Source organism: Lithobates pipiens, unplaced genomic scaffold (assembly GCF_037356315.1).
Source record: "Lithobates pipiens isolate NorthernLeopardFrog02 unplaced genomic scaffold, aLitPip1_a1.2 Scaffold_28, whole genome shotgun sequence".
Taxonomy (NCBI): domain Eukaryota; kingdom Metazoa; phylum Chordata; class Amphibia; order Anura; family Ranidae; genus Lithobates; species Lithobates pipiens.
The window spans coordinates 20,628,680-20,656,643 of record NW_027507789.1 but is presented as its reverse complement, the minus strand read 5'-3'; the positions used below and the strand labels follow the sequence as shown (position 1 = coordinate 20,656,643).

The window sequence follows — 27,964 nt, the reverse complement described above, 5'->3', positions numbered from 1 at the left end:
TTCGTAATGTAAAATCTTTCACTTTATACAAAAAAAAATAGGCTAACTTTACTGGTTGATTTTTTTTTTTTTTTTCAATTAAAGTAATTTTTTCCCAAAAAAATGCATTTGAAATACCACTAAAATTTGAAATGCAATATTTTTTGTCACACTGTAACAACCACCATTTTATTCTCTAGGACAGTGATGACAAACCTCGGCACCCCAGATATTTTGGAACTGCTTCCCATGATTCTCAACTAATACTGCAGAGTGCAGGAGCATCATGGGAAATGTAGTTCCAAAACATCTGGGGTGCCAAGGTTCACCATCACTGCCCTAGGGTCTCTAATAAAAAAAAAATATAGATGTTTGGGGGATTCAAAGTAATTTTCTACTAAAAAAAAAAAAGATTTTTAACTTAAAACCAACAAGTGTCAGAAAAAGATTTAGTGGTTAAACTTTCCTCATTTACACACTCAGGTGTCCTTTTATGAAGCAGTGAAAACTATTCACTGCTTCATTCTCCAGCATTCACATAGGAGATCTTTCTCCTCTGTGTGCCACTTTATGAAGCGGAGTAGATCGCTTCACCCTTGGAGGAGTGAAGCGATCTACAAACGCTTCTAACACTGGAGAACGGCCTCTAATACTGGAATCTCGTGAGACTTTACGAGATTACAGTACTAGAAATTCACCGATACACAGAGATGTCAATTTATTAAGCAGTGATAAATTATCACAGCTCAATACACTGACACACGGTGTGATTAATGTTAGTGAAATAAAGAGTCCCCCTAAATAATATATACATGTATACACACACAGACATTATATATACACACACATTATATAAATATACATATACACATTATATATATAGATATAGATATATATATATAGATATATATACACATACATATATATATATATATATATATATACATACATACACATACATATGACAGGGGGACATGGTTACAGTGTTTGGGGGGTCTGAACGAGGCATAAGGAAGTTAATTATCTTCCTCTTTCCCCCTCAGATCCCCCCACATTCTCTCTTCACTCCCCGATTCTCCACCTCTGAGCTGGTGAATGGGGGAATGTGAATTCTGACACAGATCACCAGTGAAGCGCTGAGATCGCAGCTCCATAAACTGGCCGTTACTGTGTCAGTCTATGAGGATTCTCAGTGTGTGGAGATAATCGGCGGGAGAACAAGTTCAAACACTTCTCCACCGATTATCTCTGGTTTATAAACTGTTTATGGGCTGTGATCAGCGGCGATCCTCTGGATCTCCACTGATCACTGCTTCATAAACGGACACCTAAGTCTATTCCTTTGACAAATTGTTACAATGTTTATACTTAGGTTCCACTGCTAAAGAATGTTGTGATTCTTGGCGGACTTTTTTTTTTCCTTTCCGTTTTTTTTTTCCCTTTCTTTTGACTTCAGAAGAGCAGATTAAGAATCGTGAAACACTTTTGTCAAGATCACAGCGGGAAAATAACGATTCTTGACGATTAATTGTGCAGCTCTAATCGAGATAGAAATATATATATATATATTTCTATCTACTTTCTTTATAAATAGTTGGATTGCGCCTGCTCCTGAAGAAGTGATGTTTCACGAAACGCGTAGAGAATAGTGTGCTGCAATCCCTTCTGATATTATCACATGCAAATGTTTTTTGGTTTCATCTATTATTGTATACGGTATTTTTGTTGTGGGCACTGAGCATATGAATTTTTTTTTTTAGTATGTTTCAATTATGACTACCATGGTTGGATAATGTTAATAAAAATGATCTTTTATGATAGATTTACCTTGCAGATGCATTTACACTGTGGTTCTGCTCACTACATTAAGGCGTGTGGCCATCAGTCGAAGTCCCAAAAATTCTCTCCCCTTCATGTCTATTTATCCATTATAGACATTATAGAGCTGCGGCTCACCCCTGCCACTCTCTCCTCACTGGCTGTCTCAGCCAATGAAGGAGCGTCCCAGGACAGCCAAACCTATCGTGAGGGAGCTCAGGTAAGTATTGGTGGGGAATGGGGGGGTTGCTGCACACAGAAGATTTTTTTTACCTTCATGCATAAAAAAACCTTCAGCCCCAGCAGAGCTCCACCCGAAAGGGGAAGCTCTGCTTATTTGCCTACTCTGCTGCCACATTTGGCACCTTTTAGGTGGCGGGGGGGGGGGGGGGGAGGGGAGGGAGCAGGGACCTGGTTTTGTCACCATGGCAAAGTCAGCCGGAGGCTACTCCTGCCAAACCATTCACAAAGTGATTTGCGCATGCGCAGTAGGGAACCGGCTGTGAAGCCACAAGCCTTCACTACTGGTTTCCCTTATTACCAGAAATGGCGGCGGCAACACCTGAGAGCCGATTTAAAATAAATAAATAAATCGGCTCAGATGAAGACCCCGCGGCATCCCAGACAAAGTTTCCTCCTTCTCCACTCTAATGCCATGCACACACGGGCGGATTTTCCAAGGGAAAATGTTCGATGAGAGCTTTTTGTCGGGAAATTCAGACCGTGTGTGGGCTCCATCGGAATTTCCGACACAAAAAATTTGAGATCTGGATCTCAAATTTTCCGACAACAAAATCAGTTGTCGGAAATTCCCATCGTGTGTACACAATTCCGACGCACAAAATTTCCACGCATGCTCGGAATCAAGCAGAAGAGCCGCATTGGCTATTGAACTTCATTTTCCTCGGCTCCTCATACGTGCTGTACGTCACCGCGTTCTTGACGTTCGCAATTTCCGACCAACTTTGTGTGACCGTGTGTTTGCAAGACAAGTTTGAGCCAACATCCGTCTGAAAAAAAATCCATGGATTTTATTGTGGGAATGTCCAATCGGGTGTACGGGGCATAAGGCCTCGTACACACAATCGGATTGTTGGCCAAGTAAACCGTGGACTTTCATCCGAAGGGCGTTGGCCCAAACTTGACTTGCATACACACGGTCACACGATTGTTGGCCAACAATTATGAACGTAGCGCCCTACTACAGTGTTTTTTCAGCTCTTTAGCGCCACCCTTTGGGCTCCTTCTGCTAATTTCGTGTTAGTAGAAGTTTGAGTGTTGATTCGCACTTTTCAGGTCCCTTTCTGAACGGCCGACCGTCAGCCAGCCATGTTGCGGAATTGGAGGAGATGATGTGTTATTTATTATTGGCCTTGGAGTTATTGCTTTGACACTATTTTGCTTGAATAATGATTTGATTTGTTATATTTTCGGATGCATAAAATGCACTTTTTGGTTAAGGTCTATTGGCAGATAACATGCCTAATTTTTTTTTTTTTAATGCACAATAAAAAAATTGTGTAGAATAATACTTGGTTATGTGTTTTACTTCAAATGACAGTTTGGGAGTCGGCAGTTACATTTAAAAAAAATACAATGTAAAATTGACAAGGGACACCAACATAGTTGTATCTTTGATCTTAAAGCGGGAGTCCGCCGGGACTCCGCGTTTTTTTTTTTGTTTTTTTTTTAAAGTCAGCAGCTACAAATACTGCAGCTGCTGACTTTTAAAATAGTGACACTTACCTGTCCAGCGCGCCCGCGATGTCGGCACCCAAAGCCGATCTCTAGATCGACACTCGAGTGCTGCCACCGCCATCTTGGGTATGGGAATCAGGAAATGGAGCCTTTCGGCTTCATTTCCCGGTTCCCTACTGCGCATGCGCGAGCCGCGCTGCGCAATGAGGACGGTCCCCGCTGCCTCTGGGATCTGTTTCCCAGCAGGCAGCGGGGCACTTGCGGAAAGGGGCGTAATGTACGCCCCTTTCCGCAGAGAGCTAGCCCGGAAGTGGGTGCAGTTACCTGGATTATCCAGGTAACTGCACCCCCCTCCCCCCTGAAAGGTGCCAATTGTGGCGCCGGAGGGGGGGGAGGAATCCGATGAGCGGAAGGTCCATTTTAGGGTGGACCTCCGCTTTAAAAACTACGGGATAACGGGGTTATGTTAACTTGCCCAAATAAAAAAAAAAAAAAAAACCATAATATTACACACGGTCGGATTTTCCACCAACAGCCCGTCATCACTTAATTCCCGTCAGAAAGTCAGATCGGGTGTATGAGGCTTTAGGCTGGAGTCGGTATTCATCCACCAATCCTATGGCGGATGGTGTAAGCTTCAAGCATGGTCATAGGCAAAGCGACAGTAAAATCAAGAGGACACTTTTTTTTTTTTTAAACAAAATGTTATTTGAAATACACTTCTGGTTATTAAAGTTGCCTTTCCTACGGGAAAATCTCCTTCACGTTCTCCTCCGTCACAGCGTCTTAAAGCACCAAATACTCAACAAAGGCATTAAAGATACTCACACGTTAATACCGAATATTAAAACATCAACTACAGAGTTCACGAAAATGTTGGACACCAGAACACATGACATGAAAACCAGACACGATCCCCATGCAATATAAGGTCAGCGATTTTTTTTTTTTCTTTTTTACAATGCACCATGACACAGGCCGTCCATGCTCCACCCCTTAATAGCAGTAGTTCAGTTTGGGGCGGTGGACCAGTCCGTGTAAGATCTTCGCTGGACTCGTACCGCTGTGCCACGTGCGCGCGCGCACAGTGTCGGTTTATCGCTGTTAGCATTAACACATACTCATGCGGAGGGGTCAACCACGAGTCTAGACCCATCGCCCCTTGCCGGGAGGTGTGGTCTTCTCAGTGCAGAGGAAGCACTTGCCCTCCGCCCGCGTGTTTTTTTTTTTGCTGCTTCACCCAAACCCCCTCCCACCCCCCATGCTCCGTACATTCACAAAACACTAAACCACGGAAAACATCTGCGGGGTCTCCGTCTGCCCCATGCCGCCATTTTTTTATTCTTTTTTTTGGTGGGGCTTCACGTCTTTGGAAAGAGATGGTATGAGTTTGGTCCAGTTCTCCGACCGGCACAGGGGGGGAGGCTCAGAACACGGTGCACTTCTTGCCAGGCCGCTTGACGGGGGGAGGGCAGAGGACGGCGCGGATGGCCTCGTCGAAGACGGTCTTCAAGCCACGTTGGGTGAGAGCCGAACACTCCAGGTATTTGACGGAGCCTTGTGCAAAAAAAGAGGAAAGTTCATTAGACCTCGGTGAGGGACAAAACACGGGTTTGCTATCTATATATGTAAGACAGTGAGGCTCATTAGCCAAATATGGCAACAGCCATCACCAAGCCTTCTGAAAATGCCAGCTTTCTGGCTTCCATACTTTTAAGTCACTGACCAGGAATAGATCCAAACAGAACGAAAAAGTGTTTCACGTTAGTTAAATAAATTTAGTTTAGTGCCATTTTTAAAATAAGGTCTGCAATGGTAACCTCACTATTTCTCACAGTACATGGTATTTCTTTAAAGTCCAACTCCAGCCAGTTTTGAATAGTCTTGGGAAGTGTAATGCCTTGTACACACGGTCGGACATTCCGACCACAAAATCCGAAGGATTTTGTCTTAAACTGGTGTTGCATACACACGGTCGGACAAAGTTGTCGGAAAATCCAATCGTTCGCAACGTGATGACGTTCGTTACGACGGGACTACGTTCAGGCTAGTAGCCAATAGCTTTGGTCTCGTAATTTGATCTGAGCATGCGTGGCACTTTGTCCAATCGGAATTCTCTATAAACGATTGGAAAAAGTCAGATCGGATTTTTTTTGGCGGGAAAAAAGTCCGATAGAGCCCACACACGATCGGATTTTCCGACAATATAATCCGATTGGACCTTTTCTGTCGGATTTTCCGACCATGTGTACAAGGCATAAGAGTTAATTTACATTTTTGTATTAAAGTGATTGTAAGGGTTCGTTTTTTTTTTTTTATATATATCATACTTGCCTCCACTCTGCAGCTCGTTTTGCACAGTGTCCAGAACCTTTTCTTCTGGGGTCCCCCGATGGCTCTCGCAACTTGTCCCCACATCAGATAACCCCCTAGGACAGGGGTCTCCAAACTTTTCAATACGAGGGCCACATTGTAGATTTTACAAGTATTCGGGGGCAATAAACCTCTGCGTGTTTGTGTCCCCAGCAGAGTTTTCCCCAATATCAGTGTCCCCAGCAGAGTTTTCCCCAATATCAGTGTCCCCAGCATAGATGTCCCCATTACCAGTGTCCCCAGCATAGATGTGCCCATTACCAGTGTCCCCAGCATAGATGTGCCCATTACCAGTGTCCCCAGCATAGATGTCCCCATTACCAGTGTCCCCAGCATAGATGTCCCCATTACCAGTGTCCCCAGCATAGATGTCCCCATTACCAGTGTCCCCAGCATAGATGTACCCATTACCAGTGTTCCCAGCATAGATGTCCCCAGCAGATTTGATACTTGCCTGTACAAGCCGACTTCTTCACTGTAGGTGCCGATTTCAGCTCTCCTACACAAGCAGGCTGTAAGGTGGAAGGATTCCTAATGCAAACAAGGGGCAGGAAGCCCGGAGCTGCTGCCCTGATGACGTCGCCTCCTAGCAGCCAATCCTCTGGCAGCACAGGAGGGTGTGCGGGGAGCGGCTTTTTGTCCTGGACCTGCCAGACATGTACTGCTGATAACAGCAGCTGCTTTTAAAAACCAGCCGATCGGCAGTGCTGTGTTAGCAGAGTCTGGGCAAGCTGGGGGCCGGACAAAACACACCGCCGGGCCGGAGACCCCCTGCCCTAGGAGAAGCTCTCTCCCAAGGAAGTTACCGTGCGGGCGCACTCCCGAGTCCAGCATGCGGCGTCAATAGACGCCGAATGTATGACTTGGCGCCCACGTCATTGGATTTGATTGACAGCAACGGAAGCCAATGGCTGCACTGCTATCAATCTATCCACTCAAGAGCCGAGAACTCCCTGCAGAGAGACTGCGCGCCCCCGCCGGGTCAAGTTCCAGGGCTCGGGTAAGTAAAACGGGGTGGCTGCCAGGTGTTTTTTTCACCTTAGTGCATAGAATGCATTATAGAGGAAGTAAACCCTGATGAGTTCACTTCCTCTTTCATTCCCTGCAAAGGCAAAGCATAATGGATTACTATGCATCGCATAGTAGCCCATTATGTGTCACTTACCTGACACAGGAGCCAGCGAAGTCGCCGCTGTCCCCTGTAGTCCGCCGCATCCATCTTGTTGGTGGGGTCTCGCAGCTCCGCCGCTGTCATTCGGCGAAGCCGCAATGACGTCACTCCCGCGCATGCGCACGTCGCTGAGAATGCCGCGCTCAGTGCGCCTGCGCGCCGCTGTCTACGGCGCATGTGCCCTAGACAGCGGTGCCTGTTTTCGGGCAAAAAGCTCCTAAACCATATAGGTTTAGGAGATATTGCTTGGACCTACAGGTAGGCCTTAATCTAGGCTTACCTGTAGGTCAAAGTGGTTTGTAAGGGTTTACAACCACTTTAAAGGCGAAAAAACACAAGTTTACAACCCCTTTAAGGCTCCATGCATACTGGAGCGCCTACACGGCTGTTTTTTGGAGTTTGGGCATTATTTTTTTAACAGCCCATAAACTCCACTCTATGTTATCCTGTGTGTTCATGCACACATGGACGTCTTTGAACCTTTTATCAGCAGTGGAGTTTATGGGCTGTTTTCTGAACACCATAAAATCGCGTTCCGGAGTCGTTTTTTCTGACCACAAAAAAAACGCCAAACGCTCATAAAGGTTGATAAATGATCAAAAACGTGGCTCACAAGTATTTAATGTTTTTGATCCATTGGGAAAAAAAAATTAAAAGAACGCTAAAAAATGTTAATAAACACTATTGCAAAAAATGTTAAGACTTGCTGGAAAGTTACTGGTGTTTTTATAACATTATTTTAACGTCCAGTGTGCATGGAGCCTAAGCCAGCACATTGAAAAAAAATAAATAAAAATAGCTTCCAACGCACCAAAACATTCCAGAAAAACTAGAAAAACTGCACCTCACTTCCTGTCCTGGAGACAAGAAAGGAGGGGAGAGGTTTTCAAGGAGACACAAACAGTAATGACGATTCAACAAAAAAGGTCCTTAACCCTTCTCTAATTTTACCAAAGACTACAGTCTGTGTCCCCACTTGGATTATCTCTAATCACTTCCTGTGCTGACAGGAAGTGAGGAGGCAAACCTCCCCAATGGGGACAGACCACAAAAAGAAGATTCCTTCCCCACACTACCAAAAAAACTAAAACAATTTGGCTTTAAAAGCGTTTAACCTAAAAAAAAAAAAAAAAAAAAAAAAAAAAAAATCCTGTTCCTTTAAAGCATGTTATACAGCACAGTGCTTGTGTTGTGTAATTTGGCCCCCTGGATCACCTGAAATACCCGGCTGATCGTGCCCAGTTCTGCCCTCCTCCCCTGTAAACTGACCATGATGTATCATCTGACAGCTAAAGTGGGCGGAGCCGCCTCTCGCTTCCTCCTCACTGATGTCAGCAGGGGGGGGGGGGGATCCTCAGCCCTGCCCACTGCAGCTGTCAGGCCGAGAGAGGAGAGAGGCGGAGGGTCACGTGAGTGCAGATCTGTTTTGTAAACAGGTATATAGCTGCCAGCCCCTCCCCCTTTCCTTGGCGACTGAAGTCTCACTCCTCCTGTTGCATTCTCCATAATAGGATTTAAAAATCTAAGTGGGAGAACAGACGACCTTGCAATGGGAGCTAAAACACAGAGAGATCAATGCTGAAATTCCCAGGGGATATAAGTATCCGGTGGGTGATTTAAACTGACACTGGGGGTTATTTACTAAAGGCAAATCCACTTTGCACTACAAGTGCAAACTATAAGTGGAAATTGCACTTGAATTTGCACTGAAAGTGCAGTTGCTGTAGATCCGAGGGGGACATGCAAGGAAAATATAAAACAGCATTTTAGCTTGCACATGATTGGATAATAAAATCAGCAGAGCTTCCCCTCATTTCAGATCTACCCCCTCAGATCTACAGCGACTGCACTTCCAAGGGCACTTTCAGTGCAAAGTGGATTTGCTTTTAGTAAATAACCCCCACTGTCACTTTGCCCAATATGGGGCAGTATATTCTGATAGCCATCCCAATGCCCCCAACCCCATTCCTCCAAGCAAGGTATACTCACCCATTTGTGCCAATTACCTTGCACTCTTCCAGAACCCTTGCATCACTGCTCTAATGGGACATTTTTTTCAGGGATGGGGGGCATGTGACCTCCCCATTTGACAGTGCCCCTGCATTAAAGGATAAGTTGACGTTTTGGAACGTTACATGTCTCAACTCCTGCCACCCCTCCCCATGTGTGTGACAGCGGGCAGATGATCTTCTCCCCACACCCACTGTCACAATTCAAAAACCAGCATGTCCGTGTGGGACTCCACCCATTCGTGTCAGTTTCCTGGGAATGAGAAAACTAGTACTGTCAACCACTGTGACAGACGGCTTGTAGTTCTTGTAGTTCTGAATGAACTGTTGCAAGCACTTGTAGTTCATTCACAAGCCTGGCGGCTCTTAGCCTGTATGGGGATACGAGATGGAAGCTGCAGGGCTTGTCTGCAGAAGCCTGACATTGTACCCCTGATCCACCGATTGTAGGTGCAATGCTTTCCAGGCTTCTGCAGGAAAAAAATAAAATAAATGCACATTTTTTATTCTTGCAAAAAATATGTGCATTTATTATATTTTCTAAAAAGGGTGACCTTATCCTTTAAGATGCCAATTGTCAGACTCAAAACACATCACATGGGAGAGCTTAGTAAATGAGGTAACCAATCACATACAAGAAAAAAAAAAAACATTTTTGCTTTCACATGATGGAAGGCAGCCAAGCTTCCCCCTATTTACTAAGCTCTGGAGCAACTTGCCTTTAGTAAATCAGCCCCACTGTCTACGTACAATGGCAGCAGTGGGCAAACGGGCATCCCCTTTAAGAGGGGGATAGCAGGTGAGCGTGCCTGCCAGTCTCCTAGTGATCATGTCACGGAGCTTCAGAACAAGGAATTTCTCGGTTCTGGCTTGCGTCATGACAGAGGTCACTGCTGTCTGTCATCGGGAGCAGTGATCGCTGTCTGGCGATCATTCCCTAGGACACACTTAACCTCTTAATCGCCCCTAGTGGTTAACCTCTTCCCTGCCATTTACACAGTAATCAGTGCATTTCATTAGCACTGATCGCTGTATAAATGACAATGGTCCCAAAATAGTGTCCGCCATAATGTCGCAGTCCCGAAAAACAACAATTGCAGATCGCCACCCTTACTAATAAAATAAAATAGAAATGCCATAAAACTATCCCATATTTTGTAGACGCTAAAACTTTTGTGCAAACCATTCAATATACGCTGATTGCGATTTTATTTTATTTTTATTTTTTTTACCAAAAATATGTAGAAGAATACATATCGGCCTAAACTGAGGGAAAAATAGATTTTTTTATATATTTTGGGGGACATTTATTATAGCAAAAAGTAAAAAATAGTGCGGGTTTTTTTTTTCCAAAATTGTCGCTCTTTTTTTGTTTATAGCGCAAAAAATAAAAACCACAGAGGTGATCAAATACCACCAAAATAAAGATCTATTTGTGGGGGGGGGGGGGGGGGGGAAAGGACATCAATATTGTTTGGGTGCACCGTTGCACGACCGCGCAATTGTCAGTTAAAGCGACGCAGTGCCGAATTCGCTAAAAGTGCTCTGGTCAGGACGGGGGTAAAATCTTCCAGGGATGAAGCGGTTAAAGCAGGCCTGTCACAAGGGGCAAGATGACAACATTTACAGCAGATAGAGCCATTGAAAATATAATGAACAATAAAGGAAATAAAACATGTCTGATCCACTATAAGGCTGGATTCACATCTATGCAGTTTTAGTGCTTTTTGCATATTTGCACTACAGTCCATTTACCATGGTTTCCTATGGAACACGTTCTGTAGTGCAAATCAGCAACATGCAAAAAGCACTAAAAATGCCATAGGTGTGAATCCAGCCTAAGGCACCTTTCACACGATCGGTCCGCCTCTCCGTTTTTCAGGCGGATCCGAGCGGGCCACCCATTGACTTCTATGGGGAGGCGGGTGTACCAGCGGATATGTATCTGCTGACATCCACCCTGCCATCCGATCCGACAAGATCCGCTCAAAACAGACGTATGGTGATCCGTTTTCATCCGATCTCCCCATAGAGGAGAATTGGACTCCGACAGGTCAGTCTCTGCACAGTGAGCGGACACGGACCTGTCATCCGCCTGCTCCGCGGAGCGATCCCCGCTAAACAAGTGGAGTCCATCAAAACAGATCCGCTTCGTGTGAAAGGGGCATAAAACTATTTATAGGATGGCAAAATCTAGGGCAATGTCTTACCTATTTCTCGTGCCATAGCCAGACCCTGAGGATACGTAATTGGCGACAACCGCTTGTCCCTCAGCCGTTCAATGGTGTCCTTGTCATCTCTCAAGTCCAGTTTTGTACCCACTAATATGATGGGGGTGTTGGGGCAGTGGTGTCTTACTTCTGGGTACCACTGAATACAAAAAAAAGATTGTGTTTAGAACATAAAAGCTTAAAGTGGTGTTCCACAGAAAAAAAAAAAAAAAAAATATCATTAAAATTCCTAAAAATAATAATAAAAAAAAAAACATTTGGGAATTTTTTTTAACTCACCTCTAAATGCCGGTTGCTAGGGGGTCCCTCGTAATCTGCCTGAATCTGCGTGAAGCCACAGCCGAGTGCCCACAGTTACAATGCCAGCGCCGCCGAGCGGAGGGGGGGGAACGAGTGGGGCTTTGTTCCCCCGCATCGCTGGACCCTGGCACAGGTAAGTGTCAGATTATTAAGTCAGCAGCTGCAGTATTTGTAGCTGTTGACTTTTTTTTTTTTTTTTTTTTAAGGGGAACTCCTCTTTAAACTTTCACATTTCTTACCAATGGTGGTTTTATTAGGTGCATCCTGCTAAGTAACACAAATAACAAGTCATGTGGTTGTACTTCATGCCCAAAGCGGGCAGACGTGGCGTTTTCAATCTGCAGCACTGTCATTTCCTGTAAAATCCAATATGGCTACCTGGAGGCGTTCTGTACACAGATCATCCCCCAGAAATGTCATTTTCTGCTTGTGTGAAGCCATATAGAGCCTATGCTTCTAATCAGGCGCTCCAAAAAAATAAAACACACCTCCCCCCCACTGTTATTCTCTGTGCAGCAGCCCCCTCACCCTCCACTACTTACCTGAGCCCCCCCCCCCCCACTATTTACTTGAGTCCCCTCACCCTCCACTACTTACCTCAACCCCCTCTCAATCCAGTGATGTCCATGGGAGCCTTGCCTCTCCAGGGCCTCACACTCTTGATTGGCTTTTGGCAGCAGTGGAAGCCATTGGCTCTCCCTGCTGCCAATCAAAGCCAATCAGGAGACGGAATGGGCGGGACCGAACCGCAGTTCCATGTGTGAATGAACACACACAGCCGCAGATTGGGATTGTGCCTGCTTGGGAAGGAGCCAGAGGTGGCGTGGGACCTGAGAAGAGGAGGATCGGGGCTGCTCTGTGCAAAATCATTACACAGAGTAGGTAAGCAGAACATGTTTCTTTTTTTTTTTTATAAAAACAAGGCTTTAGTTTTTAACTGTTTCCAGTTCCATTCAAAGCATGCCATAAATGATGACTGACACAGTTGCTTGTGAACTCAATTGAACTGTCATGCCATCAAATGGTTGGTGTCATTAATTTATCACATGTGCTGCACCTTAGCAGCAGATCAAACCGATTCTAAGATGGCAGCTTCTTTGGCTCTAAAGGATGGGAGGGTTTAGTTTCACTTTGAGCATTTCACCACCAAGCCTTACGACATCCAATGTGTCCTATAGGACGGCCGGCCTTTGTTACCTTTGCTCTGACGTTTTCAAATGACGCCGGACTGACGAGGGAGAAACAAATCAGGAAGACGTCCTGCAAGAAGCAAAACATTGCAATACATGAGTTATCTGCACAGGTTAACACTGAGCACCAGGCAAACCACTAAATACACAGATGAACTACATAAACAGGAGCGGGCTTAGACCCCAAAGGGTTTTTATAGTTGTCCACCCAGTCCTGAGATTTACACAGCTCTGCCACACAGCACAGCCATCCACACGTCACCCTTTTCCCTGTTACAGTTATAGACTGTAGAAAGAATACAGTGGTGACCTCTCTCCACCAACAGCCTGATGACTGGACAGTGAAAGATCAGCAAGACTGGGGAAGGTCATCCCTGTGCTCTCTCCTTCTATCAGTATGTTACATGTATCTACATATACACGCAGCATGCCTGAGCCAAGGCAGTGCATTTATTTTAACCACTTGCCGCCCGCCATATAGCAAAATGACGGTGGCAAAGTGGTTTTAATATCCTGACCGGATGTCATATGACGTGATCAGGATATTAAGCCGCTGCGCGCCCCCGGGGGTGCGCATCGCGGCAATCTTTGTTGCGGGGTGTCAGTCTGACACCCTGCAACTACGATCTCGGTAAAGAGTCTCTGACGGAGACTCTTTATCATGTGATCAGCCGTGTCCAATCACGGCTGATCACAGTGTAAATAGGAAGAGCCAGTGAGCGGCTTTTCCTCACTCGCGTCTGTCAGACGCGAGTAGAGGAGAGCCGATCGGCTGCTCCTCTGACGGGGGGGTCTGTGCTGATCAATTATCAGCACAGCCCCCCCCCCCCCCCCCCCGAGGATGCCCACACTGGACCACCAGGGATGCCACCAGACCACCAGAGATGCCCAGCAACAGGTATGCCCCCCGCTAGACAACCAGGGATGCCAGTCGGTGCCCACAATGGATGCCAATCAATGCCCATAATGGATGCCAATCAGTGCCCACAATGGGCATCACTGATTGGCATGCATTACTGTTTGGCACTGATTGGCATCCATCCCTATACAATACTGTACACTACAATGCCCATCCGTGCCGCCTATCAGTGTCCACCCATGCCGCCTATCAGTGTCCACCCATGCCGCCTATCAGTGTCCACCCATGCCGCCTATCAGTGTCCACCCATGCCGCCTATCAGTGTCCATCCATGCCACCTATCCATGACAATCCGTGCCACCTATCCATGTCTATCTGTGTCGCATAACAGTGCCACTTCATTGATGCTACATCATTGGTGCCCATCAGTACCGCCTTATCAGTGCCAGTTACTACGGCCCCGTCAGTACCCATCAGTAAAGGAGAAAACTTACTTATTTACAAAGTTTTGTAACTGAAACAAAAAAAAAAGTTTTTTTCAAAATTTTCAGCCTTTTCTTATTTGTTTAGCAGAAAATAAAAATCCCAGAGGTGATCATATACCACCAAAAGAAAGCTCTATTTGTGGGAACAAAATGATAAAAATTTTGTTTGGGTACTGTGTGGCATGACCGCGTAATTGTCATTCAAAGTGCGACAGCACTGAAAGCTCAAAATTCGTCTGGGCAGGAAGGTGCATAAGTGCCCGGTATTGAAGTGGTTAAATGCACCATCATTCCAAAAACTGCACTACTTTAGGCAATGCATTAAAAATGTTTACGCTTCCCTTTATTTTGTTATTGTTTTAATTATAAAAATTTGCAGATGAACCACAAGAGGGAGCTTCCAGTGGCTCTGTGCAATTAGAATAATCTGACATTGAGCTGGATGTTATGGCTTGCTGCGCTTATTACAGAGGTTGCTGGGGGATCCTTGAGCTGCGGCCGTCTAATCTCCTATGTCAAGATGTTTACCGAGTTCTGGGCCCAGTGCCATTTTTCTTTTTATCTGGAGGAAAGATAAGCATTTCCACTGACCCCCAATGTAAGGGGCATTCATCCCACTGATCACCAATGTAAGGGGCATTCATCCCACTGATCACCAATGTAAGGAACATTCTTCCCACTGATCACCAATGTAAGGGGCATTCTTCTCACTGATCACCAATGTAAGGGGCATTCATCCCACTGATCACCAATGTAAGGGACATTCTTCCCACTTACCATCAATGTAAGGAACATTCTTCCCACTGACCACCAATGTAAGGGGCATTCATCCCACTGATCACCAATGTAAGGAACATTCTTCCCACTGATCACCAATGTAAGGGGCATTCATCCCACTGATCACCAATGTAAGGAACATTCTTCCCACTGATCACCAATGTAAGGAACATTCTTCTCACTGATCACCAATGTAAGGAACATTCTTCTCACTGATCACCAATGTAAGGGGCATTCATCCCACTGATCACCAATGTAAGGGACATTCTTCCCACTGATCACCAATGTAAGGAACATTCTTCCCACTGATCACCAATGTAAGGAACATTCTTCTCACTGATCACCAATGTAAGGGACATTCTTCTCACTGATCACCAATGTAAGGAACATTCTTCTCACTGATCACCAATGTAAGGAACATTCTTCTCACTGATCACCAATGTAAGGAACATTCTTCTCACTGATCACCAATGTAAGGAACATTCTTCTCACTGATCACCAATGTAAGGGGCATTCATCCCACTGATCACCAATGTAAGGAACATTCTTCCCACTGATCACCAATGTAAGGAGCATTCTTCCCACTGATCACCAATGTAAGGGACATTCTTCTCACTGATCACCAATGTAAGGAACATTCTTCCCACTGATCACCAATGTAAGGGACATTTTTCCCACTGATCACCAATGTAAGGGACATTCATCCCACTGATCACCAATGTAAGGAACATTCTTCCCACTGATCACCAATGTAAGGAACATTCTTCCCACTGATCACCAATGTAAGGAACATTCTTCCCACTGATCACCAATGTAAGGGACATTTTTCCCACTGATCACCAATGTAAGGGACATTCATCCCACTGATCACCAATGTAAGGAACATTCTTCCCACTGATCACCAATGTAAGGAACATTCTTCCCACTGATCACCAATGTAAGGGGCATTCATCCCACTGATCACCAATGTAAGGAACATTCTTCTCACTGATCACCAATGTAAGGAACATTCTTCTCACTGATCACCAATGTAAGGAACATTCTTCTCACTGATCACCAATGTAAGGAACATTCTTCTCAATGATCGCCAATGTAAGGAACATTCTTCTCACTGACCACCAATGTAAGGAACATTCTTCCCACTGATCACCAATGTAAGGGACATTCTTCCCACTGATCACCAATGTAAGGAGCATTCTTCCCACTGACCACCAATGTAAGGAACATTCTTCTCACTGACCACCAATGTAAGGAACATTCTTCTCAATGATCACCAATGTAAGGAACATTCTTCTCACTGATCACAAATGTAAGGAACATTCTTCCCACTGATCACCAATGTAAGGAGCATTCTTCTCACTGATCACCAATGTAAGGAACATTCTTCTCAATGATCACCAATGTAAGGAACATTCTTCTCAATGATCACCAATGTAAGGAACATTCTTCTCACTGATCACAAATGTAAGGAACATTCTTCTCACTGATCACCAATGTAAGGAACATTCTTCTCACTGATCACCAATGTAAGGAACATTCTTCTCACTGACCACCAATGTAAGGAACATTCTTCCCACTGATCACCAATGTAAGGAACATTCTTCCCACTGATCACCAATGTAAGGAACATTCTTCTCACTGACCACCAATGTAAGGGACATTCTTCTCACTGATCACAAATGTAAGGAACATTCTTCTCACTGACCACCAATGTAAGGAACATTCTTCTCACTGATCACAAATGTAAGGAACATTCTTCTCACTGACCACCAATGTAAGGAACATTCTTCCCACTGATCACCAATGTAAGGAACATTCTTCCCACTGATCACCAATGTAAGGAACATTCTTCCCACTGATCACCAATGTAAGGAACATTCTTCTCACTGATCACAAATGTAAGGAACATTCTTCTCACTGACCACCAATGTAAGGAACATTCTTCCTACTGACCACCAATGTAAGGAACATTCTTCCCACTGATCACCAATGTAAGGAACATTCTTCTCACTGATCACCAATGTAAGGAACATTCTTCCCACTGATCACCAATGTAAGGAACATTCTTCCCACTGACCACCAATATAAGGGGCATTCTTCTCACTGATCACCAATGTAAGGGACATTCTTCCAACTGACCACCAATGTAAGGAGCATCCGTCCACTGATCAATGTAAGGGACATTCTTCCCACTGACCACCAATGTAAGGAGCATCCTTCCACTGATTTGCAGGAAGGCCTGCGCTGAGGGCGGGAGATGCGGGAAGGCCTGCGCTGAGGGCGGGAGATGCGGAGGGCCTGCGCTGAGGGCGGGAGATGCGGAGGGCCTGCGCTGAGGGCGGGAGATGCGGAGGGCCTGCGCTGAGGGCGGGAGATGCGGAGGGCCTGCGCTGAGGGCGGGAGATGCGGAGGGCCTGCGCTGAGGGCGGGAGATGCGGAGGGTCTGCGATGTGGACGGAAGATGCGGAGGATCTGCGCTGTGGACGGGAGCTGACCGACTCTTCTTTGTAACAAGCAATAAGTTGGGCAGCTCCCGCTCCTGGTGAAGGGCTGCCATATTTGCTGCCCACAACCCTGCTGCGAGCTTAACAGCGGCGACAGATGAATATATATACAGAAGAGGAATCCACCATGCCGCGATTCCCGCCCTCTGCCATGCTGTGAGTTTTAACACCAACAGGAGAGGAGTCCACTTGGGTTGCTAAGTTGGGCAGCCGCGGTCACAGTGTCCGTGTCTCCGGACCGCAGTCCGCCATTTAGTGACGCCTGCCTTAGAGAATTCATTACATAAAGCTCACTCACCGTCTGAGGGTAGGAGAGAGGTCTCAGCCTATCGTAGTCTTCCTGACCCGCGGTATCCCAGAGTCCCAGGTTGACGGGCTTCCCATCCACCATGACATTGGCTGAATAGTTGTCAAATCTGTGGGTGGACAGGCAGCAAAATCCAGAGTGTATGATTATTGTCGGCCGACATGTCATATACATACACACACACACACACACACACACACACACACACACACACACATATATATATATATATAACATTAATTTGTTTATTTTTTTTTTAAGGATGCACCAATAGCTGTTTTTAACAGCGAATACCGGTACTTTCTGTAACAATTACCGATACTTTTGCGGTGCGATTTGAGCCCATACAAAATGAATGGGCTCAAATCATACTTCAAAGAATGGCATGTGATTTGAACAGGAATGCAGTTTCCTGCACCACTCCTGTGTCAACCCAGGCTGAAGTTGCTAAGACAAGCCTGGGTTCACACAGGAGTGGCGTGGGACAACACATGTGATTCAAACAGGAATCGCACCGGTTTCCCCCCCATTCGGACAGGAATCGCACCGGTTTCCCCCCCATTCGGACAGGAATCGCACCAGTTTCCCTGCACACATTGCAGTGCGGGTCGAGCCCATTCATTTTTGTATGGGCTCGAATCGCACCGCAAAAAGGTACCGGTTTTAGGTATTGAAGCATTTGCACGAGTACTCAGGTGTATTTATTTGGTGCAACCCAAATAAATACACCCAGACCACCTTAAATGCAATTTTCTGTGTTTCACCTATAAAATGCCATCTTTATAAATAATCATTCTATTTTTCTATCATCATAATGTTGCAGCCACTTTTATTGTTAACTGCATTTTAATACAAAAAATAAAAATAAATGTATTTTAATTGAATTAAGTAATGAATAATAAAAAAATATATATATAATAATAATAATATTATATATATATATATATATATATATATATATATATATATATATATATATATATATATATATATATATATATATATATAATATTAATTACTTCCTTTTCTTTCCTCTATTAATTTCTGGAATGTAGTGTCAGGTTGGACTCCCAATCTTCCACCAATATTCAATAGAAAAAAATGATAGGACACCTTCTGAAATGCAAAATATTCTTGAATATTTTGCATTGGAGAACGTGTTCCGCCTTTTTTTTTTTTTTTTTATATAAAATAAATGAATAAAAAAAAAAAAACACTAACTAGTAACTTCATATTTCAGATTTGGGTGCAAAGTTTATCATGATGTTGCAGCCACCTTTAATGTTAACTGCATTCTAATACCAAAAATAAATAAATAAATAAATTGAATTAACTAATGAATTAAAAATAAATTATATTATATTCTAATATATATATATATATATATAACTACATTTTTGTTTGAAAATGTTGCAGCCACCTTTATTGTTAACTGCATTAATTCTAATACTAAAAAATAAAATAAAACGAATGAAATATAAAGAAATATATTAAATATATATATAAAAATAATTATATATATATATATATATATATATATATATATATATATATATATTTCCTTTCCTCTATTCCTTTCTGGAGTGTAGTATCAGGGTGGACTCCCAATCTTCCACCAATATTCAATAGAAAAAAACGACAGGACACCTTCTCTCATTCTCGAATATTTTGCATTGGAGAACACGTACCATCGTTTTTTTTTTCCCCTATATATAATTTTTTTTTAATAGTTATGAAATAATAAATAATAATAATAAAAAAAAACACTAACTAATCACTTCATATTTCATATTTGGGTGCAGGCCAGTAAGCGGAATTATCAGGGTTCTTGTATCTCTTGGTGTCAGATATGGGAGCTGTGTGCCCCCCCCCTCCCCCCCGGGTTCTCAACTCCGCCCACTTGGTGCAGCCAATCCAGAGGAGACTTCAGCAAGAGGAGTGAGTCTGCAGGGAACGATGTCAGTGCTGAAGCACACAGGAGACACAAGCTAACACGTGATGGGGATGAGCGGCCCTTCGGGGTGGAGGGTTCCTTGAAGTGGAGAGGGAGGTGTACTCACACGGTGGGGATGTACTCTCCGGGGAAGGCGTTGGTGGTGTAACTGATGAGGAGGCAGGTCTTTCCGACAGCCCTGAGGAGAGAGGAGGACAACATCATCATCATCATCATCATCACACAGGCTGGAAAGTGGCGCGTCATTAGAGAATGTTTTGAAGGATGGCGGATGAATCACTTGTGTCTGGTAATTAGCGAGGCCTCATTATGGAACCTTCCAAAACAAACGCTGGCGAGGAGTCTTATCCAATCCAGACACCCGAGCCATGAAATCCAAAGCCCAAGCGACAGGCAGATAGATGCCCATAGCGACCGCTCAGGCTTCCTCTATACAGGGAAATGGGCAATACGGTTGCTATGGGCAACAGGGCCCTTTAAGGATGCCGATGTAAACAAAACAAAAAAAAAAAAAGAACCTGTTGCCCTTAGTAACAAATCTCTTTTGGCAGGGATCAGACTACCACGGGCGGCAGGGCCACTTAATGTGGTTTTAGTCAGAAAACGAAGTCCAGCCAGATGATTGATGACTTCAGGCTGTAAAACATTAAAAATAAAAGGCCATACTGTATAAAATCCAGTAATACGCCGTCTCTCACCCTGCTCTCTGCACATGCTCAGTTCCTCTCCATTTTTGGCATTGTGCTGAAAAACAAAGCCACCGGAGGCCAATCTGCTGAAGGCCTAAAGATTTACTGCTGCTCAGGGGCTCTGGGCTTCAGTAAAATGGCCGCCTCCAGCAAGAAAAAACAAAAGCACACACTAATCAGCATAATTCTGTAGAATGTATGTTCCTCGCTAAAGAACATAATTTTTTTTTTTACCAAGTTGATTTAGTTCAAGTCTCGCTTTAAGGATGCTAAAAAAAACAAAGACAAACAAACAAAAAAACAGGGATGCATGCAGAGGGTGTAGTGGTGTACTGGGACACAGATTCAGTCTATGGGGGGTGATGTACAGTGAGGTCTATGGGGGGTGATGTGGAATGAGGTCTATGGTGGGTGATGTACAGTGAGGTCTATGGGGGGTGATGTACAGTGAGGTCTATAGGGGGGGGGGGTGATGTACAGTGAGGTCTATGGTGGGGGAGATGTACAGTGAGGTCTATGGGGGGGGTGATGTACAGTGAGGTCTATAGGGGTGATGTACAGTGCGGTCTATGGGGGGGGTGATGTACAGTGAGGTCTATGGGGGGTGATGTACAGTGCGGTCTATGGTGGGAGTGATGTACAGTGAGGTCTATAGGGGTGATGTACAGTGAGGTCTATGGTGGGGGTGAAGAACAGTGTGGTCTATGGGGGGGTGATGTACAGTGTGGTCTATGGGGGGGGGGTGATGTACAGTGAGGTCTATAGGGGGTGATGTACAGTGAGGTCTATGGTGGGGGTGAAGAACAGTGCGGTCTATGGGGGGAGATGTACAGCGTGGTCTATGGGGGGAGATGTACAGCGCGGTCTATGGGGGGAGATGTACAGTGAGGCCAATGGGGGGGTAATGTACAGTGAGGTCTATGGGGGGGGGTGATGTACAGTGCGGTCTATGGGGGGGTGATGTACAGTGCGGTCTATGGGGGGGTGATGTACAGTGCGGTCTATGGGTGGGTGATGTACAGTGCGGTCTATGGGGAGGGTGATGTACAGTGAGTTCTATGGGGTGTGATGTACAGCGCGGTCTATGGGGGGTGATGTGGAGTGAGGTCTATGGGGGGTGATGTGGAGTGAGGTCTATGGGGGGTGATGTGGAGTGAGGTCTATGGGGGGAGATGTACAGTGCGGTCTATGGGGGGTGATGTACAGTGCGGTCTATGGGGGGTGTACAGTGCGGTCTATGGGGGGGTGATGTACAGTGCGGTCTATGGGGGGTGATGTACAGTGCGGTCTATGGGTGGGTGATGTACAGTGCGGTCTATGGGGGGGGTGATGTACAGTGAGGTCTATGGGGGGGTGATGTACAGTGAGGTCTATGGGGGGTGATGTACAGTGAGGTCTATGGTGGGGGTGAAGAACAGTGCGGTCTATGGGGGGGTGATGTACAGTGCGGTCTATGGGGGGAGATGTACAGCGCGGTCTATGGGGGGAGATGTACAGTGAGGCCAATGGGGGGGTAATGTACAGTGAGGTCTATGGGGGGGGGGTGATGTACAGTGCGGTCTATGGGTGGGTGATGTACAGTGCGGTCTATGGGGAGGGTGATGTACAGTGAGGTCTATGGGGGGTGATGTACAGTGCGGTCTATGGGGGGTGATGTGGAGTGAGGTCTATGGGGGGTGATGTGGAGTGAGGTCTATGGGGGGAGATGTACAGTGCGGTCTATGGGTGGGTGATGTACAGTGCGGTCTATGGGTGGGTGATGTACAGTGCGGTCTATGGGGGGGTGATGTACAGTGAGGTCTATGGGGGGAGATGTACAGTGCGGTCTATGGGGGGTGATGTACAGTGCGGTCTATGGGGGGTGATGTACAGTGCGGTCTATGGGGGGTGATGTACAGTGCGGTCTATGGGGAGGGTGATGTACAGTGCGGTCTATGGGGAGGGTGATGTACAGTGAGGTCTATGGGGGGTGATGTACAGTGCGGTCTATGGGGGGTGATGTACAGTGCGGTCTATGGGTGGGTGATGTACAGTGCGGTCTATGGGGGGGGTGATGTACAGTGAGGTCTATGGGGGGGGTGAAGAACAGTGCGGTCTATGGGGGGGGTGATGTACAGTGCGGTCTATGGGGGGAGATGTACAGCGCGGTCTATGGGGGGAGATGTACAGTGAGGCCAATGGGGGGGGTAATGTACAGTGAGGTCTATGGGGGGGGGGTGATGTACAGTGCGGTCTATGGGGGGGGTGAAGAACAGTGCGGTCTATGGGGGGGTGATGTACAGTGCGGTCTATGGGGGGAGATGTACAGCGCGGTCTATGGGGGGAGATGTACAGTGAGGCCAATGGGGGGGGTAATGTACAGTGAGGTCTATGGGGGGGGGTGATGTACAGTGCGGTCTATGGGTGGGTGATGTACAGTGCGGTCTATGGGGAGGGTGATGTACAGTGAGGTCTATGGGGTGTGATGTACAGCGCGGTCTATGGGGGGTGATGTGGAGTGAGGTCTATGGGGGGTGATGTGGAGTGAGGTCTATGGGGGGAGATGTACAGTGCGGTCTATGGGGGGTGATGTACAGTGCGGTCTATGGGGAGGGTGATGTACAGTGAGGTCTATGGGGTGTGATGTACAGCGCGGTCTATGGGGGGTGATGTGGAGTGAGGTCTATGGGGGGTGATGTGGAGTGAGGTCTATGGGGGGTGATGTACAGTGCGGTCTATGGGGGGTGATGTACAGTGCGGTCTATGGGGGGTGATGTACAGTGCGGTCTATGGGTGGGTGATGTACAGTGCGGTCTATGGGGAGGGTGATGTACAGTGCGGTCTATGGGTGGGTGATGTACAGTGAGGTCTATGGGGGGAGATGTACAGTGCGGTCTATGGGTGGGTGATGTACAGTGCGGTCTATGGGGGGTGATGTACAGTGCGGTCTATGGGTGGGTGATGTACAGTGAGGTCTATGGGGGGAGATGTACAGTGCGGTCTATGGGGAGGGTGATGTACAGTGCGGTCTATGGGTGGGTGATGTACAGTGAGGTCTATGGGTGGGTGATGTACAGTGCGGTCTATGGGGAGGGTGATGTACAGTGCGGTCTATGGGTGGGTGATGTACAGTGCGGTCTATGGGGGGAGATGTACAGTGCGGTCTATGGGGGGTGATGTACAGTGCGGTCTATAGAGGTGATGTACAGTGCGGTCTATGGGGGGTGATGTACAGTGAGGTCTATGGGGGGAGATGTACAGTGAGGTCTATGGGGGGAGATGTACAGTGAGGTCTATGGGGGGAGATGTACAGTGAGGTCTATGGGGGGTGATGTACAGTGAGGTCAATGGGGGGTGATGTACAGTGCGGTCTATGGGGGGGGGTGATGTACAGTGCGGTCTATGGGGGGGTGATGTACAGTGCGGTCTATGGGGTGGGTGATGTACAGTGCGGTCTATGGGGGGTGATGTACAGTGAGGCCAATGGGGGGTGATGTACAGTGCGGTCTATGGGGTGGGTGATGTACAGTGCGGTCTATGGGGGGTGATGTACAGTGAGGCCAATGGGGGGTGATGTACAGTGCGGTCTATGGGGGGGGGATGTACAGTGCGGTCTATGGGGGGTGATGATGACGTCATGGATGTAGATGGGGAGTGATGATGACGTCACGGATGTAGATGGGAGGATGCTGATCACGGAGAGCACCGTACGATCCCCCCCCCCGGGCTCCGCCTCTGCATCACCATAGACCCCCCACATCCGGGCCACTCACCCATCTCCCACCACCACACATTTGATGGCCTGCATGGCACACACGGGACCGGAGGCGGCGGACGGCGGAGGAGACCGGCGGGCTGTGCCGGGAGAGCAGACAGGAGGAGGGGCGAGGACTGACACACTGCGGAGGGGGCGGGGACAGGGGAGGGGCGGACAGACGGGGGCACGTGATGGGGTCACATGGCGGGGGGAAGAGAATACATCACAGTGGGGGGAGAGCGGGGTACAGGGTAGTTCTGGGGGGGGGGCACATCTTGGGGTACAGGAGAGTGGGGGAGGTGTGTTTTGGGGGGTGATTGAGAGGATGCAGGAACATGGGGGGGGATACAGAGCATCCGGGAAGTATTCACAGCGCTTCACTTTTTCCACATTTTGTTGTTACAGCCGTATTCCAAAATGGATTCAATTTATTATTTTCCTTCAAATGCTACAAACAATAAATACCCCATAATGACAATGTGAAGGAAGTTTGAAATCTTTGCAATTTATTAAAATAAAATTCCCATGTACAGAAGTATTCACAGCCTTTGCTCAATACTTTGGTGAAGCTCCTTTGGCACCAATTACAGCCTCAAGTCTTTTTGAGTAGGATGAGTATGATGTATGATGAGTATGATGTATGATGAGCATGATGTATGATGAGCATGATGTATGATGAGCATGATGTATGATGAGTATGATGAGCATGATGTATGATGTATGATGAGCATGATGTATGATGAGCATGATGTATGATGAGTATGATGAGCATGATGTATGATGAGTATGATGTATGATGAGCATGATGTATGATGAGTATGATGTATGATGAGCATGATGTATGATGAGTATGATGTATGATGAGTATGATGTATGATGAGTATGATGTATGATGAGCATGATGTATGATGAGTATGATGTTACAAGCTCGGCACACCTATTTTTGGGCAGTTTCTTCCATTCTTCTTTGCAGGACCTCTGAAGATCCATCAGGTTGGATGGGGAGCGTCGGTGTACAGCCATTTTCAGATCTCTCCAGAGATGTTAAAGTCTGGGCTCTGGCTGGACCACTCAAGGACATTCAGAGTTGTCTCGTAGCCACTCCTTTGTTATCTTGGCTGTGTACCTAGGGTCGTTGTCCTGTTTGGAAGATGAACCTTCGCCCCAGTGTGAGGTCCAAAGTGCTCTGGAGCAGGTTTTCATCAAGGATGTCTCTGTACATTGCTGTATTCATCTTTCCCTCAATCCTGACTAGTCTCCCAGTTCCTAACGCTGAAAAACATCCCCACAGCACGATGCTGCCACCACCATGCTTCACTGTAGGCATGATATTGGCCAGGTGATGAGTGGTTCCTGGTTTCCTCCAGACATGACGCTTGCCATTCAGGCCAAAGTGTTCAATCTTTGTTTCATCAGACCAGAGAATTTTGTTTCTCATGGTCTGGGAGTCCTTCGGGTGCCTTTTGGCAAACTCCAGGTGGGCTGTCATGTGCCTTTTACTGAGGAGTGTCTTCCGTCTGGCCTCTCTACCATACAGGCCTGATTGGTGGAGTGCTGCAGAGATGGTTGTTCTTCTGGAAGGTTCTCCTCTCTCCACAGAGGAACACTGGAGCTCTGTCAGAGTGACCATCGGGTTCTTGGTCAACTCCCTGACTAAGGTCCTTCTTCCCCCATCGCTCAGTTTGGTCAGGCGGCCTTCTCTAGGAAGAGTCCTGGTGATTCCAAACTTCATCCATTTATGGTTGATGGAGGTCACGGTGCTCATTGGGACCTTCAATGCTGCAGACATTTATCTGTACCCTTCCCCAGATCTGTGCCTCCATACAATCCTGTCTCGGAGGTCTACAGACAATACCTTGGACTTCATAGCTTGGTCTGTGCTCTGACATGCACTGATAACTGTGGGACCTTCTATAGACAGGTGTGTGGCCTTTCCAAATCATGTCCAATCAACTGAATTTACCACAGGTGGCCTCCAATCAAGTTGTAGAAACCTCTCAAGGATTATCAGTGGAAATAGGATGGACCCGAGCTCAGTTTTGAGTGTCATGGGATAGGATGTGAATACTTCTGTACATGCGATTTTATTTTTTTTTTAATGCATGTGAAAAGATTTCAAACAAACTTCCTTCATGTTGTCATTATGGGGTATTGTTTGTAGAATTTTGAGGAAAATAATGAATTTAGTCCATTTTGGAATAAGATTGTAGCATAACAAAATGTGGAAAAAGTGAAGCGCTGTGAATACTTTCCAAATGCACTGTATTTTGTTTACTGGAACTTGAGGTGATTCTTGGGGTTCCTCACCTGTACTGGTCTTCGGCTGTCAGAAGGGTACAATGAATATATGTAGGGCTGGTAGTCCTGTGTGGAGATATTTCAGTGATTCATCGGGGGTGACCTTAGTATGATAAATGGGGGGCTTTATATTTACCTCCTTCCCATCAGAACCTGTAATTACCGAGTCTAGCAGAGGGAAGTCTTCCAACGCCAACTTGCTCCGCAGCTCCCGGACGTCATTATCAACCCAATCAGAGAAGACCCAAAGGAAATGTTGAAGAACGAGTCACAATAAACCATGTTCCAAAGGGCCGTGGATGTTGGGCTTTGGGCTTGTGTCAATGGCATCAGTTTGACTCATTCCGAGATCCTTCAGAATTCATTGACAGGTGCAATTGATCTCCTTTCGACCCTTTTCACACTGGGGGGGGCGCGGCCACATTAGCGCTAAAAGTGGTGTTCGTTTTTGTACTGATAAAGTGGTGCTTTTTGATGCTTTGGACAAGTTTCCATTCATTTCAACGGTCAGGGTGTTCCGTGAGCGCTAAATACAGCGCTCCCAAGCCGTCCCAAGCTGCCGCTTCAGGACTTTTCTAATGTCCCGCAAGCGCACCGCCCCCACGAGAAAAGTCTAACTAAAAATGAATGGAGGTAGTTTTTAGGCACCATTTCTAGCACTAAAATGCCTGAAAACCGCCTCAGTGTGAAAGAAGTCTAAAGCCTCGTACACACGATCAGATTTTCCGTAGACAAAACCTCTGACTTTTTTTTCCCGAAAAGGCGTCGGCCACGAACTTGTCTTGCATACAAACGGCAGACAACTGTCGGCCAACAAACACGAATGTAGTGACGTACTACGTGGCTTTTCAGCTCTTTAGCTCCACCTTTGGGCACCTTCCGCTAATGTCGTGTTTGGTGAGCCTGGATTCCGAGCATGCGTGTTTGTACTTTTGTACAAACGATCCCGAAAATCTGACAACAGACCGTGTCCGCGGAAAATTTTAAAGCCTGCCACCCAACATTTGTCTGCGGAAAATTTACAAAGCCTGCCATCAAACATTTGTCTGCGGAAAAGTCCAACAATTGTCCGATGGAGCGTACACGCGGTAGAATTTTCCACCAACAGTCTGTCGAAACGGCAGAGTGGTGTAGTGGTTAGCAAAATCCCTCTAATGGTGTAGGTCAAAATAAGTGAGATTTTTTATTTCTAAAAACCAGCATACATAAATATGAATAAAAACTGTGCTCACAGAGTAGAAATGGGCGGAGCAATGTGAAAAGCAGAAGGCTAAGACTGACGCGTTTTGTCCCAAAGGACTTCAACTGGGGCATACTGAGCATGTGCAGAGCAGGGTGAGACGGTACATTACTGAATTTTAAACAGTATAGACACTTAATTTTAATGTTTTACATAGCGATACCCAGCATGAAGTGATCTAACAGGACATAAGTTTCTTGACTAAGGGGGCAGCACAGTGGTGTAGTGGGTAGCACTCTCACCTAGCAGTAAAAAGGGTCGCTGGTTTGAATCCCAACCACGACACCACCTGCCTGGAGTTTGCATGTTTTCCCTGTGCCTGCGTGGGTTTCCTCCGGGTACTCCG

The 27,964-nt window shown here is 46.2% G+C and overlaps 1 protein-coding gene across 1 annotated transcript; it reads right to left on the bottom strand.

Moving 5' to 3' along the window:
• Positions 1-3,328: 3,328 nt before the first annotated feature.
• On the bottom strand, positions 3,329-24,248 carry RAC3 (Rac family small GTPase 3). The gene is made up of 6 exons (XM_077458865.1): positions 24,097-24,248; positions 19,762-19,833; positions 17,693-17,810; positions 12,777-12,839; positions 11,259-11,418; positions 3,329-5,052 (listed from the first exon to the last, which is right to left on the bottom strand). The coding sequence occupies exons 1-6, from the start codon at positions 24,129-24,131 to the stop codon at positions 4,922-4,924; spliced, it is 579 nt and encodes a 192-aa protein (XP_077314991.1). The 5' UTR covers positions 24,132-24,248; the 3' UTR covers positions 3,329-4,921.
• Positions 24,249-27,964: the final 3,716 nt, after the last annotated feature.